Genomic DNA, 16,875 nt, shown 5'->3' with positions numbered 1-16,875 from the left:
GGTCCCAGTCCTCCAACGTGAGTAGCCTCTGGAGCAGCCAGAGACTTCCCCGGGGGGCACTGGGGAGGCAGGCACAGCCCTGGCACCGGCAGCCAGCGTTTGCAGAAAGAGGAAGTGATGGACCAACGCTCTGAAAGGCTGAGGCAGCGCTGAGGATAGACAGACAGGGCCCGGCGCATGCAGAGCGTGCAGCTGGTGACTCTGCAAGGTGGGTTTGGGGACGTGGGAGGAGGAAGTGGGGGCCCCAGACCACGCCTGGGAGGTGTTTGCTGCACAGGAGACAGAAGAGGGGAGATGGCTGGACGGGCCAAGGTTAGAGAGGACGCAGCGCTTCACTGGCCTGTGGGGGACTGTCCAGAGCAGGGCCAGGGGGGCAAGAAGGCTCATGGGCAGTGAGGCCCAGGCTGGGCAAGGCTGCGCGTGGGCACAGGCAGGCTGTGAAGCCCCCCGGGCTCCGGAGGCTGACGGGCGGGGCAGGAGGCCAGGCAGAGGCTGTTCACCAACCCGGGTGGACTCATGTCTTTGTTTTCACAGCTGGTGCAGCTGGACATGGTCCAGGGGGCTGAGCGTCGGGGGGTGGTGGCGGGGTCTCAGGAGATGGGCTGGAGGGGGTACTGGGGAGGGGGCAGCTCACCCAGATGTCCTGGAGCTGATTCGGTTACGGGCAGTGACTCTGGGGCAGGGGGACAGGGCCGAGGGGGGTGCAGGTGGGTCGGGGGAGGATGCCGACCAGGAAGCTGGGAAGCAGGCAGGAGTCGTCGGGGAGGCAGGTGTTGGAGCCGCCAAGAGTGGAGACGTCGGAAGAGAGAAAGACAGGGATGGGGCAGGGAGGCGACTGGCCTTCCTGCAGGGGGTCGAGGGGCCAGAGGTTCTGCAGAGGGCAGCGCTGCTACCCCAGGGAGGGAGAGTGGGGGAGGGGCAGGCAGCTCGGGGTCCCCTGAGATGAGACCGGATCCCCCCTCCAGAGCGAGCCTAGGGGAAGCAGCCCTGGGGAAGGTCAGGGGACACGGTGTTCAGAAAAGAGGCTGAGGATTGGGGGCATTTTCTGGTGACACTTCTAGCCCCCAGGGGCTGGGAGAAATTTGGGGAGGCAGCCATTTGATCAGATGAGGGAGAGCTCTGAGCTGGAGGCTGTCAGCATAGTGTGAACGGGGGCAGACTCCAGCCCAAAGCTGGCAGGCAGGGGCTCTCTCTGGAGGAGTCGGGGGAACGGGTCCCCCACGCACATCCAGGAGCCCCACGCCGACCCTGCCATGTGGGACCTGCACTGCAGCTCCAGGAAGAAACACACTGGGCCTGCTGGTCTGTGCCCGGCTCCCGGGGGCCAGCCTGGCTGGGGGCCCCTTGCCTTGTGCAGGAGCCCGAGGAGCATTTGCCACCTCCGTGCATCCTGTCTCAAAAGCTGCCGTGGTGCCCACCTGGCCCAGCAGCAGCATTGCCGCAGCCAGGTCTGTCCACACGGCAGGGTGACACCGAGCCTTCGGCAGGGAGGAAACCCTGACATCCTCGCAGGCGCACAACGCGGCGGACCTCGGGGGCGCCGTGCAGAGTGCGATCAGCCGGGCACAGAAGGGCGAGCGCTGGGTGATTCCGCATAAGCCCCGTGAGACAGAAAGTAGGGTGGCGGGGCCAGGGGGCAGGGCAGAGAGCTGTTGTTTAAAGGGGACGGGGTTTCGGTTTTGCAGGATGACCCGTGACAGAGCTGGAGGGAGTCGCGGTTGCTCAGCAGTGTGAAGGTACCTGGTGCTGCTGAGCTCCGGTGCGGTTAGGACGGTTTAAAAGAAAAGTCCATGTGTGGGGAGGCCGAGGCGCCCCTCTCGCCTCCGGGCCACACGTGGGGCCAGAGCCTGGCTCGGGACCCCAGCACCCCGTGGGAGGAGGCATGGGCGGGTGGTGACTCCGGTGCCAAGTGCCCCGGGGCGAGTGCTCCCTGGGGATGCCTTGGGTGCCGAGGGTGAAGGTCTGCATGGGGGAGGGGCGGGTGGGCACCTGGGCAGCGGCTCCCTCCCGGCTCAGCCACAAGGAAGGGCTCAGACAGCAGGCCGGGCCCTGCGGCATCTCCCTGACCTCAGCCTCAAGCTCTGGATCCCCAAACCCTCATTAAGACGACCTGATTCTTTCCCTTAGAGAACACAGTGTCTGCCGAGCTCCGTAATTCTCACCCGAGCGTGGCTGCTCGGCCGGCCGGACGGCACTTGTTTGAGAGCTGAGAGGCAGTCTGACCCGCAGAGCAGAAGAGGCCGAGAAAGTTCTGAACAGGACCACAAATGCCAAAGTGCGGTGCCAACAGCGGGCCAGCAGGAGATCTGTCCAGAGATGCTCTCGGCTCAGGACAGGCACGTAGGCTCCCAGCCGGGGAGGGACCGCCCCAGGGAGACACCAAACCCAGAGACACAAGGGCACCAGGGAGCCTGGCACGCGTCACCACACGAAATGAAAAGCTTCTGTTCGACAAAGACACCATAAACAGAATTAAGAGATTAAAAACAGGCTCGGGGAGAAAACAGGCGGGAAAAATACTTGCCGTACATGGCGAGCAATACCCAACACTCACTACGTAATAACGGTCATACCAGGAGCCCTAAAAATAGAGAAGGCAAACAATCCAGGCAAAGGGTGGATGCACGGTCAGCGCTTCGGGACCTGGCAGGGTATCCGTAAGAAGGAGGGGAAACTTGACTTTACCAGAAAGTCATGTAAAAAAAGCAATGACGATACAAACATTTACTTATCTGATTGAAAAAAGTTGATAATGCTCCGTCTTGGCACCATTATGCGGAAATGAGTGCTCTCCCACACTGCTGGCGAAGGAGGAAGAGCCCGTACTCATCTGAAACAGTTTCGTTTTGTATCAGTGACTCCCCGATGTTAGCCCTTAAATGTTAACATTAGAACTTCAATATACAAATGTCCGATACAGTGCTCCCACTTTTGAAAATTCAGCCCCCAGCAGCACTCATGGCTGTTCAGAAGGTGCTAAGGATAAGCGTGACAGCAAAAATAACAGCCGTGGAGTAGGAATTTCCATGCGTAGAAGAGTGATTAAAAAGTAGGAGTTCCCGCCGTGGCTCAGCAGAAACAAATCTGACTAGCATCCATGAGGATGCAGGTTCAATCCCTGGACTCGCTCAGTGGGTGAAGGATCTGGCGTTGCTGTGGCTGTGGCGTAGGCCGGCGGCTGTAGTCCAATTCGACCCCCAGCCTGGGAACCTCCATGTGCCACAGGTGCGGCCCTAAAAAGACCAAAAAGAAAAAAAAGAAGGAAACTGTGTGACCAGTAGCGTGGCGGACGGGCGTCTGTGAGAAAGGCTGGGGTAACTGTGTTCTCAGGAAGATGTCCAGGAGGCAGCTGCTGAAAACAGGTTTCTTGACCGTGGCGGGGGTGGGTCTCCTTTGATTTTTAACCATCGGCGTATGTGTGTATATGCATATGCCCCACTCACTAATCCAGGCTCCGTACCCACTTCCCGATGTAACAGGACCATCCGCAGCCTCTTGGATGGTCTGTAACAGCTGGCTCCGTGTTTGCGTGAGCACAGAACAATGTCTGGGGCAGCACTCGAGCCCGTGACAAGCGACAGGACTAGGGAGGTTGCGGACGGCACTTTCACTGCTTTAAACACGTCTGTGAGTTGACATCTGTACTGTGGGCACATAGCATCTTCGCCGTATGTGAAAACACACCAACAACACACGCACCGGACCTGGCCGTGGCCACACCACCTGAGCGGCTGGAAGGCCAATTTTACGTTTCCACCCTGGACCACCTTTATTCTTAAGGGGGCAGCAGTTCTTCTGTTGTGTCTTCGTCTTCCCCAGCGTCTGTGCTCTCACCCCAGATGCCGGGCAGAACAGGGCCGGGTGGAGCCAAGTGGAGGCAGGAGCAGGTGCAGGTTGCCCCCTGCGCTCTGTGGCAGGGGCAGAGTTCAGAGTTCGGTCCGGAGGTCAGAGAGGGGAGGGGCCTTAGAGGTCAGTGGATCAGCCCTCTCCTTTCGTCACTGAGGAAACGAAGGTCCAGAGAAGTAGTGACGGTCCCGTCCTGCAGGGAGAGCTGGCCCTGCCCTGGAGACTGGGCTTTGGTCCCAGCCGCCTTCTCTCCCACGGGGTCTTTCTGAACAGATGAGCCAAGAACTAAGACCCCCTTGTCCTAAACAGCTGCGAAGCTCTGGGCTCTGTCAGATGCTTTGCTGCGAGGCCTGGAAGGGCTGCCTATCAGTGGGGCATGTGCAGCGTCAGTGAACAGACAGTCCAGAGGGAGCTGTTCTTGGAGTTGGTTGTGATGCTCAAAGCTGTAGCCAGGGACACCAGCCCTTTCCTTCATCTTTCCTCTGTCACCTTCGGGGTGTTGGTTTTCACATCGAGCTGTCACCTCATGGCCGCAAGGCGGCTGCCATAGCTCTAGAGATGAGTTTTCCCACAGCAGTGGCCAAGGCAGGAGGGGAAGGAGGAGGTCCAACGGCACTGCGCACTTGCCCTTCCGTCCTGTGGGCCAGCGTCCTCACGCGCCATCCCTTGGACCCATCACTGGCAAAGAGGAGAGGAGCATCTGATTGGCTTAGACCACGCGTGACTCATCCTCCCGCCTGTGCTTGTCACTGCCACCACCCGGGGTCAGTTAGCAACCCAGAAAGGGGTTACTGTCGGGAACAGTGAAGGAACAGCTACAAACAGGGCATGAAGAGCGCAGGTGCACGGTGGAGAAGCCAGTTACGGATTCTAGAGTTTCCCGACGGCTCCCACAGCCTCCTCAGATGACGTGTGTTCTGCAAAGCACACAGGTGCCAAATGGCATTTCCCCCCACCCCCAGGGTCTCTGAAAACAGCGACAGCAACACGTGCCTCATTTCAAATAAAGGAGCCACGGAAGTCCCCAGAGACAGGGCGCAGGCGTGAGCTTGGCGCTGGGTGGAAAAGAGAAGCAGCGTCCCCGAAAGCACCGGGGCTCCCAGGTGGCAGGAGAGGAGGGTGCTCGTCAGCTTCAGCCGGTCCTCCCTCTGCTGACAGGACAGCAGCCAGGACGCAGGGCACAAAGGAGCAGAAGTCTGCCGTCTTGGCGCCACAGACACAAAAGGGACGAGGGGAGAAGTGCGGCGTCTAGTGCTTCAACCCCCTGCCTTCCCTAAAGGCCGGAGCCTGCATCACCCCTCCCCCAGCAGCTCTCCGTCCTGCTCCAGAAGCCCCGCCAGCACCTGAGAGCCGACACCCTTAAAGGCCCTCAACGGATAGAAACCGCGAGACAAGAGAGACTTCAGAGCGGCCTCCGTACCAGGGATCCGCAGGCAGAGCTGTCCCTGCGTCACATACAGTGTGGGCATTGCCAGGGCACCTGGAGCCCAAACAGACCTGCTTTAAGACCCGCTCTGCCCTTGACCAGCTGTGCTGGTGGCTCTGGGAAGTCCTCCAGGTACTCAGCCTTGGCCACTAACCCCTCTACCACTCGAATTCTCTGCCCGTTGAGAAAATTGGATCCTCTCTTTATCGTTGAGTTTCCATATACTAGACCCTTAGAGTCAGCAGAGTTCTGTCTGTATTCCGTGTACTAGACCCTTAGTTATCAGAGTTCTGTCTGTATTCCGTGTACACTAGACCCTTAGAGTCAGCAGAGTTCTGTCTGTAGTCCGTGTACACTAGACCCTTAGAGTCATCAGAGTTCTGTCTGTATTCCGTGTACACTAGACCCTTAGAGTCATCAGAGTTCTGTCTGTATTCCGTGTACACTAGACCCTTAGAGTCATCAGAGTTCTGTCTGTATTCCGTGTACTAGACCCTTAGTTATCAGAGTTCTGTCTGTATTCCGTGTACACTAGACCCTTAGAGTCATCAGAGTTCTGTCTGTATTCCGTGTACTAGACGCTTATCAGATATATGATTTGCAAGTGTTTTCTCCCATTCTCTGGACTGTCTTTTCGTTCTCTTGATGGTGCCCTCTGATGTACAACAGTTTTAAATTTTGATGAAGTCCAATTTGTCTGTTTTTTACTTGATGGCTTGGGCTTTTTCTGTCATATTTAAGAAACTGTCACCTAATTCAAGATTGCAAGGTTTACACTGATGTTTTCTTCTAAGAGTTTTATAGTTTTGTTCTCACACTTTGGTTTTTGACTCATTTTAAGTTAATATCTGCATATGGTATGAAGTAGGGTCCACCTCTTCTCTTTTGCATGTGGATACTCCACTGTCCCGGCACCATTTGTTGAGAAGGACTATTCTTTCCACCACTGAATGGTTATGGAACCTGTGTTGAATATCACTTGACCACAGAAATAAGAGTTTATTCCCGGACTCTCAGTTTCTGTTATTTTGATCTATGTGTCTGCCTTTAGCCAGTATCACTGATGACTGTAAGTCTGTGGGAAGTTTTGAAATCAGTAAGTCTCAGTTCTCCAACTTTGTTTTTCCTTTTCAAGATTGTATTGCCTATCCTGGGTCCCTCTCGCTTCCGTATAAATTTTAGGATTAGCTTGTCATTCATTGAGTTTCTTGGATGTGCACATCAATTTGGGGGGAGGGGAAGCTTCCATTATGTCTTTAATTTTCATCTGTTGCCTTGTCTCTCTCTTCTCTGTCTGGGACTCTCGTTTGTATATGTCAGCACCCTTGGTGGTGTCCACAGGTCTCTGACTCCGTTCACTTTTCTTTGGTCTCTTATTTCCCTGTTGTTCCCCCTGGGTCATTGTAATTAATCTTTCTTTGTTTCACTGATTCCTACTTACATCAGTTCAAATCTGCTGCTGAGCCCCTCTACTAAAATTTTTGTTTCAGGTATTGTACTCTTTAACTCCAGGATTTCTATTTGATTCTTTTTCATAGTTTTTGTCTCTTTATTGAGATTCTCTACTTGGTGAAATATCATTCTCATACTTTAAATCTTTAGACTTGGTTCTCTCTTTGAACATGTTCATAACAGCTGACTTTAAGTCTTTGTCTAGTAAGTCCAACATCGAGGCTTCCTTAGAGACTGTTTTTATTGACTGTATTTTCCTGTTTATGTCTCATAACTTTTTGTTGAAAATTGGACATTTTAAATCATATAACATGGCAACTCTGAAAATCAGATTCTCTCCCCTCTCCAGGGTGTATAGTTGCTGCTGTTTGTAATTGTTGCTGTTTGTTTAGTGAATATCCCGGATTAATTTTGTAATGTCCATATTCTTTGTCATGTGTGGCAGTTGAAGTCTCTGCTCTGTTAGTTGGGTGGTCAGCTCATGCCTTAAATGCCTTGAACCCATAAGTCTCCCTGCACTTGCACAAGAACTGTGTGTGTGTTGGGGCTTTGCTTTCAGTGCTCTGCAGACAGTTGAAAACTCTACCTTAGCCTTCATCTCTTGCTTACACAGAGCCTCAAAGTCAGCCAAAAGTGAGAGAGTCGGGTATTTTCAGGCCTTTCCTGGGCATGTCACACGTATGTGGCCTTCTAAGGGACACATCAGAGCTATTCAAAGCCCCTTATGGACACCTCATTTCCTGCTTGTTTTTTTTTTTTAAGTTTGGAGGCAGCCTCTTTTTCATCTCAACTGGTAGTGCCACCTCAGGCAGCAGCACTGTTAACCGTGCCCCTCATCCTTCTTCACACAGGCACATTTCTCTGCCTCCACCGCCACTTCCTCAATAAGTTTTATCACAATTTTCTATTCAGTCAATATTCAGTTTTAGTGCAGAATTTCTGACTAAGGGCAGTATTAGTACTGGCGTCTTTGTGGGACAGTTCTCCATTGTAAAGGGCATTTAACATCCCTGGTCTCTACCCCAAAAGTGCCAATAGTGGGCACACAAAAGTGGGGACCAAAAGCAGGCACAGATCTGTGGACGCTCGCTGGAGCTCAGGGGTCTGTGTCACTAAGAACCTCCACTTCTCAGAATAGTGACATCTATGTACTACGATTGCATTTTTTTCTTGCTCAACTTTCTTTTTTACCTAGAGTTGCTCTCTTTGATGCTGTACCTGCTCTGGGACCATCTTGATGCCACGTGGATTTTGCTCTGGCAGCCGTGGGGGGATGCAGCAGGAGTGGGAGATGGGAGATAGGTGCCAGCCATTTGGAAGAGGCCCACAGAGGGTCGTCTGGCTCCCACAATGTACCCTTCCACTTTCCACAATTAAGACCCTCTTGGGTTTCTATGGCTGTAGTCCTCATTTATCCAAATGCTCCCACTATGGCAGTAGTTTTCAAGGAGTCTGGATCCTACACACAGGTGGTCACCCAGCAGGTGGTTCCTGCTGCCCCCTTTCAGCCTGACCCCTGAGAGGTGAGTATTCTTAGTCCATCCTATGCACAAGAAACTGTGGCTTAGAAAGATCAGGGAATGTGTCCAAGGTCAATCTCGGAGCTGGGCATCAAACCTGGCTTCCTTGCTGCGGAGACCTGGGCTCTGTTCACCGCACCCCCACTGCTTCTGAGACTAAACCTCGCGATTCCCTCCAGACTCCACCCTTTCTCCTTTGTTTCCTCAACAATAATTGCCTGTTGCCCTTACTGTCAGCCTGGGGGAACCTATGAGTCCAGTTCAAATCCCAGTGTCAGATCCAGACTGGGGGTGACAGTCAAGATAATTCTTCGTGAACTTGGTGGAGACGGTGGCTGGGTGAGTGGATGGGCACTGAGCTAGGTGGGGGCTGCAGGGGGGCGGGGAGGACAGAGAGGCTCTGCTCAGGGAGTCCCAGGGGTGGAACTCAGCACGCTGCTGTGGCGCAGGCAGGGGGAGGGCGGAGCCTGGCTCCGGGGGTCCTTGCCTGCTCAGGTGATTAAGGGAAGGAGGCTGGGCTTGGAAAGGGTACAGGGGACTCCAGGCACAGCAAAGGCCAGAGCTGCGTCTCTCCCTCTACCAGCTCTCCAGTCATCACGGCCGGGTGAGGCTGTGATTATCACTGTCCTGCTCCGAGGCGTCCCGGGCCTGGCGTCCAGCACCTCCAGCGGGTGCACCCAGCGCTCCATCCCGAGCTGGCCACTCTCCTTCCTCTGCCGCCCCCCAGCCCCGGCGTGGCTGTCCCTGAGCCGGCCCCTCCCCCGCTCCCCAGGGCAGGCTCCCAACCCGGATGCCTCCTCACCTCCCCAATTGCCCAGGAAGCCGCTCCTTGCTCTCTCCCCTCCCCCCACCCTAGACCCTGACTTCATCATCTGTGTGGTACCAGAGGCCTGTGTCAATGTCACAGAGGGAGCTGGTACAGGCGTTGCTGTCTGAACTCAGCCAGGGCGTGGAGTGCATGGGGCTTCCGATATATAACACGTGACATTTTTCATTACAGCAGGAACAAAACCACCGGGAAAATAGAGAAAATCCCCTGTGCTAACCTCACGAGGCCAGGACATCTACTGGGAGGGCCTGTGGGCAATTTGCTGCCCTGTTTGACCCACAGGCAGGTGGTACCGATGGGGCTTCCTTGTTTTCGCAGCTACACTGAGATACGCTTCACGTGCCGTTCAGCGCATTCATTTCAACGCGTAGCTGCTGGGTGTGTTCACAGAGCTGGCAGCCACCACGCTGCGGGGGGCACTTTCATCACCCCAGGAGGAAATTCTCTCCCCCCTCAGCTCCTTGTTTTATTTTTTCGCTTAACATTATTTTACAAGTATCTTTCCCTGTTGCTTTTTTTTTTTTTTTTGGTCATTTTGATGATTTTAATTTTTTCCCTTACAGTTGGTTTACAGTGTTCTGTCAATCTCTCCTGCACAGCAAAGTGACCCAGTCACACGTACACATTTATCTTCTTTTTCTCACATCATCATGTTCCATCGCAAGTGACTAGATAAGAGTTCCCTGCGCTGCACAGCAGGGCCTCATGGCTTCTCCACTCCCAGTGCAAGAGTTTGCATCTGTTACCCCCAAGCTCCATCCCGCTCCCTCCCCCTCCGCTGGGCAGCCACAAGTCTGTTCTCCAAGTCCATGCCTTTCTTTTCTGATAACACTCTTCTTAATGCCCTTGTCTGGTGGCTGCCAGCAAAAGATGTGGGGTGGAACTGGCTCGCGCTGTGTTCTGGAAGCCTGGTGTTACCGAGGACCCAGGAGCCGCGGAGCCGGGTGCTGGACCAGGGCAGCGATGCAGGAGGGGTCATGGGAGCGGGCGGGGAGGATGGACCATTTCGGGGCGACTTTGGGGTGGAGAGCAGCAAGGCTCTGGAGGCAGCTCTGGGGAAGGTGGCAGCAGGGTGTCCGCCGCGGGGGGGGCGGGGGGGGGAAGGTCGGTAACTGAGTCCCAGGGCGGGCGAGCAGGGGACACGGGCCTGGGCAGAGCTGAAGACGCCCTTGGTTTGGGACTTGCTGGCCTGGGCTTGGGCTCTTCTGGGGAGTCCAACAGGCGCTGGGAGGGGGACCTGCGGGTCGGCCTCTCAGGAGGCGCTGGGGCCACAACCGAAAGGTTTGGGGGTGCGGGTTCGGGGCCACGTGTGAGGTCTCGGGGGCGGGGGCTGAGCTGACCTCGGGTGAACCGGGGTGCGGAGGAGCAGCACGCTGGGTGGGTGGGCGAGGAAGCGAGGACATGGGGCAGGCGGGTCACCGGGTGGACGCAGAGCAGGAGCCGCCGGCCTGGGGGAGGCTGGCGCGGGTGCAGGGACGGGGCCGAGACGGGGAGCGGGCGGTGGCGCGGGGCTGCCGCGCGGACAGGCCAGGCGGGACCGAGCGGCCCGCGGCGCCGTGAGTTCCGGCCTCTCCTCGCCGGTCCAGCGCGGGTCGCGGGGGCCGCTGGGGGAGCCCCAGAGGCCGCAGGAGGGCGCCGCGCCCGACGGGGGCGCGGTGTCCCCTCGAGGTGGGCTCGCGGGGACGGAGGGGCGCCGGGTCGCAGGGCGGAGCGAGCGCTCGGCCACCCCGCCGAGCTGCGCGCGGGCAGCGCCGGGGACGCGACCCGGCCGGACCCCGCGCAGCCGAGCCCCGCGGCGGGTCGGAGGGGGCGGCGCCGCGGGCGGATCCGGGCGGGCGCGGCCGGTGCGCCGCTCCGCCTTCGCCCCGCCCGGCAAGCCGGCCGGCAGAGCGCGAGCCCCGGGCTCAGAGGCGGCGGGGGACTCGCGGTCCTGGCGCTCGGGGCAGCCCGGCGGGGCCGAGCCCGAGGCGGCGGCCGGGCGGCGATGCCGCTGGCGGCGGAGGACGCGCTGTACATGGCGCTGGAGCTGGCGCTGGCCGCGCTGTCGGTGGCCGGCAACGTGCTGGTGTGCGCCGCGGTGGGCGCCTCGAGCGCGCTGCAGACGCCCACCAACTACTTCCTGGTGTCCCTGGCCGTGGCCGACGTGGCCGTGGGGCTGTTCGCCATCCCCTTCGCCATCACCATCAGCCTGGGCTTCTGCACCGACTTCCACAGCTGCCTCTTCCTCGCCTGCTTCGTGCTCGTGCTCACGCAGAGCTCCATCTTCAGCCTCCTGGCCGTGGCCGTCGACAGGTACCTGGCGGTGCACGTCCCGCTCAGGTGAGGCCCCGGCCCCGTCGGAGTCCGGCCCGCTCCCGCCTGGGGACCCCAGCCCCCCACCCCCGGCGGGCGCGCGGGGCGCGGGAGCCCCAGCCCGCAGCCTGGACCCACGTGCGCCCTGCCGCCCGAGCCCCTCGGCCGCCCGGACCCGCCTCTCCTGGAGGGGACCCGCGTAGGGACAGCTCTGGAGCCCCGGGGTGCGGCCCTGGGCGCCGGCTTCGCGGGGCAGCTCCGGAGGAAGCGGCGCCGAGCGGGCGGAAGGGGGCCCGGCGCAGGACTTGGCGATCACACCCGCTGGGCTCGGCCGAGCGCTGGGAGGCCTGGGGGTGGGGGCAGGTGGGTCCAGGGCACCCTTGGGTGCTGGGGCCCGCTCGGGCGGAAGGACACTACTCACCGCCCGTCTTGAGGCGGTACCGGTTGCCCGGAGTCCTGGGGGTGCCACCTAACTCTGGGGACACTGCATGCTTAGTGGGGACTCTAATTCCTACACCCCCCCCCCCCCCGCCCCGCCACTGCACGCGCCTTATACTTTAAAGAGAGTTAAAGTGCTTCCCGGTTCGCCAAGCCCCACAGCCCGGAGAGCCTTGTGCGTTGTGTAAGCTTGTTTGTTCTTTGCTGCCCGGTCCCAGCCGCTGGCAGAGGGCCCCCCCCCGGGGGGGGGGTTCAGAAAGGTGGAGAACTTTCGGGCTGCTCTTTCTCCCACACTCGGAAGAGGATGGAGCTGGCCCGCAAGGCGATAGGGCCCCAGGTGGGGCTGAGAGCTCCGGCTTAATTGGAAGTATTTAACCTCCGTGTCTGGTGCCTGGGGCCCCTTTGGCGTTGGAGTTGGGATCCCTTTGGATTTAGAAGGGAGACGGGAGCCGAAGCCTGGCGGGTAGGTGGGAAGGGGAGGCGTCCATTAATCTACCGAGCGCCACCTCCGAGAGGCCCTGTATATCCTCGCAGCGATTCCAGAGACCAGTCCTGCTACCTGCATCCTGTTGGTAAGGGAGGGATGGGGCTCAGGATGGTACCTCTGGAGTGTGGGAGCAGAAGCCGGACTCAGCCCTGGCCCCGTACCCCACTCTGCTGTCAGTGTGCCAGCAGGGCTGTGGGCAGCGTCACTGTTTGGGATGTGGGCAGAAAACGGACTGCTGTTTCTCAAAGCGGATTCTGCTGGCAGTAAACTGTGTTTGAGGGATTGTTGGGGAGAATGCTCCCAGAGCCTCTTCCACAGGCTGACATGTGGAGCCTGCTCCCTGTGGTTTGTGACCTGGGTCCCAGCGGGAGCTGGAGCCTCCTCTGCATGTCTGGGCCCTTCCACAGGCTGCTGTCCTTGGCCTGTGACCAGGGGGCCATGCGTGTCCCATCAGGTGGACAGAGCCCAGGGCTTTCCAAGGCCTGGGGTGGCAGAGTGCACCCGTCTTTTCTCTTAGGCGTCCCTTTCCTGCCGCTCGGCTCTCCCGTGGTCACTTGGTGGCCTTTTGGACTGTTTGCAGCCGTCGCGAGCCCCAGGCCGAGTTGCCCTTCTGATGGCAGCCCCCTGGGAGCCCCTAACCGGGTCCAGAGAGACCTCAGCTGCGCAGGAGTTACTGGAAGCCTCCCCTGTGCCTGCAGAGCAGGAAGTTACACGAAAGTTTAAATCTGTTAGTTCTTGTCTGGGTCTGTGCTGGGTGGAGTCTTGAAAAAAACGGGCGTGGGCGTTTTAAAGGGAAAGAAATGTGAATCACAGGCCCCTAACTTCTGTTTTGCGTTCGATAAGGGCAGGAGGTCAGCATGCGGGCATGCGGTGAGAGGGCCCGGCGGAGAGCCCAGCCCGGCCCTGCCTGCATGAGCTCCCGACTTCCCATCCCGGTGACCGGCGGCTTCTGACCTGCCTCCCCAACCGCCCTCCACCCCTACCCCTGTGCCAGGCCCAGTCTCCTGGGCTGGAGGGGTTCTCATGGCTCCTGCGTCCACCTGTGGCTGGAGCCTGGGGAAGGTACTCTCCTGTTTCAGCACTTCCTGGCCCCCAGAGCAGACTAAACTGCAGACGACAGGGCCCGGGGGGCGGGACCCTCTGGAAGCAGAATCTCTGGGGTTGTGGGGGGTGTCTTTCAGTACCAGTGTGTAACCAGGACTTCTGGTCCCACCAAAGTGTGAGGGCCTTGGGAGGTCCCTTCTGGGCACAGTGGAAATGAACCTGACTAGTGTCCATGAGGATGTGGGTTTGATCCCTGGCTTCGCTCAGTGGGTTAAGGATCCGGCATTGCCGTGAGCTGTGGTGTAGGTCGCAGATGCGGCTGGGGTCCTGCGTTGCTGTGGCTGTGGTGTAGGCCAGCGGCTGCAGCTCTGATTCGATCCCTAGCCTGGGAACCTCCCTATGCCACAGGTGCCGCCCTAAAAAGCAAAAAGAAAGACAAAAAAATGTGAGGGCCTCAGGGAGTCAGGGAGGCTGGGGCCTCCTTTCCCTACTGACTTGGGCCGGTCAGCTCACTGGCTCCAAGGCCCTCTCTGGGGTCACAGATGGGAGTAAAGCGGGAAGTGAGCTGGGGAGGAGGTGTCTCCCCCGTCAAGGGGGCAGAAACCAAGGTGATGGCCGGGAGCTCAGGCGCACTACCTCTTACCTGGGCAAAAGCAGTGCTTGGACTCACCCTGAGTGCCCCCCGGGTCACTGGTGCCCACGGCTCGAGGCCAGAGAGCCCACAGTCCCACGGGTGCTGGTCACCCAGGTGGTTACTAAGCAGGGAAGTTTCCAGAGCAGGAGCAAAGGGGAGCCCAAGGAGATGCTGGAAACCAAGAGGGCCACTTCTGCCCCCGTGACCAGGCCCTGCCCTGGGCTCAGCGTGGGGGTGTCCACACGCAGGAGAAAGTCTGCTGTCTCAAGTTCAAGTCTGCCATTCTGATGCTGGCAGAGGGTCTCGTCCCAGTGGTTCCCTGGGGAACGGGTGGGAGGCGGCGAGGTGCAGGGTGCCGGTTGGGTGGCGCTGTCTGCCCGGCAGCTGCTCTCAGTTTACCCTCAGGCCACTTCTGGAGCTCTTCCTCCTCCAGAATCTGACCTTGGCACCGTCTCCCCACCCCCCGCCGCCACCTGGGGTGCTGTTTGACCCGCCTGGGTCTGGGGGGCCTGCCCTTCCCATTCTGAACCCAGTTTTCCTGCACTGTGCTGCTGGTGTGGGGGGCTGAAGGGGGGTGTTTTGGAGACAGGTGGCTAGGAGGGGAGGGCATGTGTCTGTCCCTGGGCGCCCCCCCCCAGAAGCTTGTCTGAGCCTCACAGGTGCACTTTGGGAGGGAGGCCCTGGGGACTTATTAGCAAGACTGTGCCTTGAGGGAAAAGTAGCTTCCTTTTAGCTTCTTTTAGGTGACTAACTGTAGGGTGTTGGCAGAGGATGCAGAGAGGTTTTTAGGAAATTTTTTTTTCTTTTTTTCAACTGAGCTACAATCTGCATAGGATAAAATTCGCCCCTGATGTTGCTTTGAAATAAAGCTGGGCGAGGTTTCAGCTCTGGTCTGCCCACCTTGGGCAGTGCTGACTTTCTCTTCCAGAGCTTTCCCACCGAGGTGGGTTGGATGGTGGCTCCCAGAAAGAGGTCCGGGCCCTGACTCCCCTGTTACCGGAAAGATGGTACCGGAGTCCGGGTTCTTTTCATGGAGCCGAAGAATGAACTTGAGAACACACAAGCAAGCGAGCAAAGTCTGTATTACAGGAAAGCAAATAGCCCCCAGCTCAGACACGGAGAAGGGAGGAAGGGTCCCCCTCGCGATTGTTCTGCGGGGGTTTTGCCCCTTAAAGGCGGGGGCACCAACGTGGGGTCCAGACAGCAGTTCTTATGCCCATCGGCCTTGCCCAGTTTCCCTGGGTCCGTCCTTGTCCAGTAGGGGCCTTCGCGGTGGATATTTCCAGGCAGTCGCGGGCTTCCTTTGGTCTTCTCTGCCCCAGACGGGGAGTCGTCATTCGCCTCATTCCCTCTCCGTCGGCTGAAGAGGTCAGCATCACCTGGGGGAAGCCTGTGGGTGTTGCTCTCGGGGACCGTAAGTCACCGACGTTGACCAGTGACCATGTCAAAGAATGTATCGAAGCCCGTGTCCTGCGCTCAGCACCCGAATTACTCCTCTGCCTCCGCCAGAGCCTGAGAAACTAGTGGGGAAGAATGAACGCCGTCCCGTGTGCATCTTGGGAGCAGGTGCTTATCCGGGATGCTCTGGCCGCTTAGAAGAGAGACAGCGAGCCGAAGGGGGACGGGGGTGGAGCGGGCGTCTGAGATGCGGCCGCAGCCTGGGGATGCTTGGCGGCCACCGGAGGCTGGATGAGGCCTGGGAGCCTCTGAGGGAGTGTGCCCCCCACCCCGACACCCTGATATCAGGCTTCTGGCCCCCAGAACTGCGAGAGAATGAATAGTCTAAGCCACTAAGTTGGCGGCGCTTTGTCACAAACGTGGCCCCAGGAGGCCACATGGACGGACTCTCCCGGACCCCAGCACAGCCGCCCTTCCTTTGCTTCCTCCCAGGAAACTTCTCTGTCTTATCCTCTAGTTCCAGGGCCTCCCTTCCGTTGTCACCACGGTGCCACTGCACTGCTCCTGTCAGGTCACCCCGCAGGGCCCCCCACCGTCAAATCCTAGGGTCCTGCTTGGGCCTCGTCGCCCACGTCCTCCTAGCAGCTCGTCTCCTCCTGCTCCATCCGGAGGGCGCCTGGGTCGCGTCCCCTCGCTGGGGTGGAGTCCAACCAGCTGGACGGTGGCCCAGGAGCCGCTGGTGCTGCAGGGCCGGGAGGATGTGGACATGGAGCCCCGAGCCCTGGGGGTGGGAGTGAGGGAGGGTCCCGGGGCCCTGGTGACCAGCGGTCCCTCTGTAGAGGCGGCCACGACGGGACAGGGCGCCTGGTCAGGGTCTCAGCAGCGTGTGCGCGCAATTCTGGAGAGCGTGGGGTCGCCTCTGATCGTGTGGCAGACAGGCGGGTATAAGGGGCAGCGTTCACCGAACTTTCACCCGCAGGTGATCTGTGGCCTCCAGGCCATGTCTCAACCTCATGCTCACCCTTAGCCCCGGTCACAGCTGGGCTCAGGGACAGGTGTGCTCCGGACACCAGAATGTGGGACACGATTGTGAGCAGCAGCCGCTCTTTGCCTTTGTCTGGGGGCCGGGCCCTACGTGTGTCATCTCCATGGGTCCTTGCGACACCCTCCTGGGGCCATGCTGTCCCCTCCCCGCTCCACAGGAAGCCCGGGTCACACGCAGGACGGGGCAAGCCTGTCTCCCCCGAGGGAGGAGCCTGCTCACAGCTTGTGCTCTCGGTCTCGGAGGCTGAGAGCCTGGAGACCCTGCCCGGGGCAGCGGGCACAGGGTAGCGGAGCACAGACGTGCCTTCGCCGAGAGAGATCAGGCGGGAACGGACCGTTGGGGCGGAGGGTGGCTGCTAACGGGGCTGGACTGACCGAGGGGCTGGGCTTCGGCTGGGGCTGGGGGGCTGCTGCCGAGTTTCGTGGGACTGGGAGGGGCTGCCCAGCCTTGGGGCGGGGGTCCTA

General features: G+C 59.0%; 1 protein-coding gene across 1 annotated transcript in view; it reads left to right on the top strand.

Moving 5' to 3' along the window:
* The first annotated feature begins 10,959 nt into the window (after positions 1-10,959).
* The window catches only part of ADORA2B (adenosine A2b receptor), a 17,827-nt gene continuing 11,911 nt past the window's right edge, over positions 10,960-16,875 (top strand). Inside the window, exon 1 of the mRNA XM_021066285.2 lies at positions 10,960-11,392. Within this exon, the coding sequence (XP_020921944.1) occupies positions 11,058-11,392 (335 nt within the window). The 5' untranslated portion in view covers positions 10,960-11,057. The remainder of the gene's footprint in view (positions 11,393-16,875) is intronic.

Source organism: Sus scrofa, chromosome 12, assembly GCF_054392235.1.
Source record: "Sus scrofa isolate SSC_HxYL_T2T_F1_AM1 chromosome 12, Sscrofa_HxYL_maternal_Yorkshire_Landrace_v2.0, whole genome shotgun sequence".
Classification (NCBI taxonomy): Eukaryota; Metazoa; Chordata; class Mammalia; order Artiodactyla; family Suidae; genus Sus; species Sus scrofa.
The sequence above is the reverse complement of the archived record's forward strand: the minus strand, read 5'-3'. Positions and strand labels throughout refer to the sequence as shown.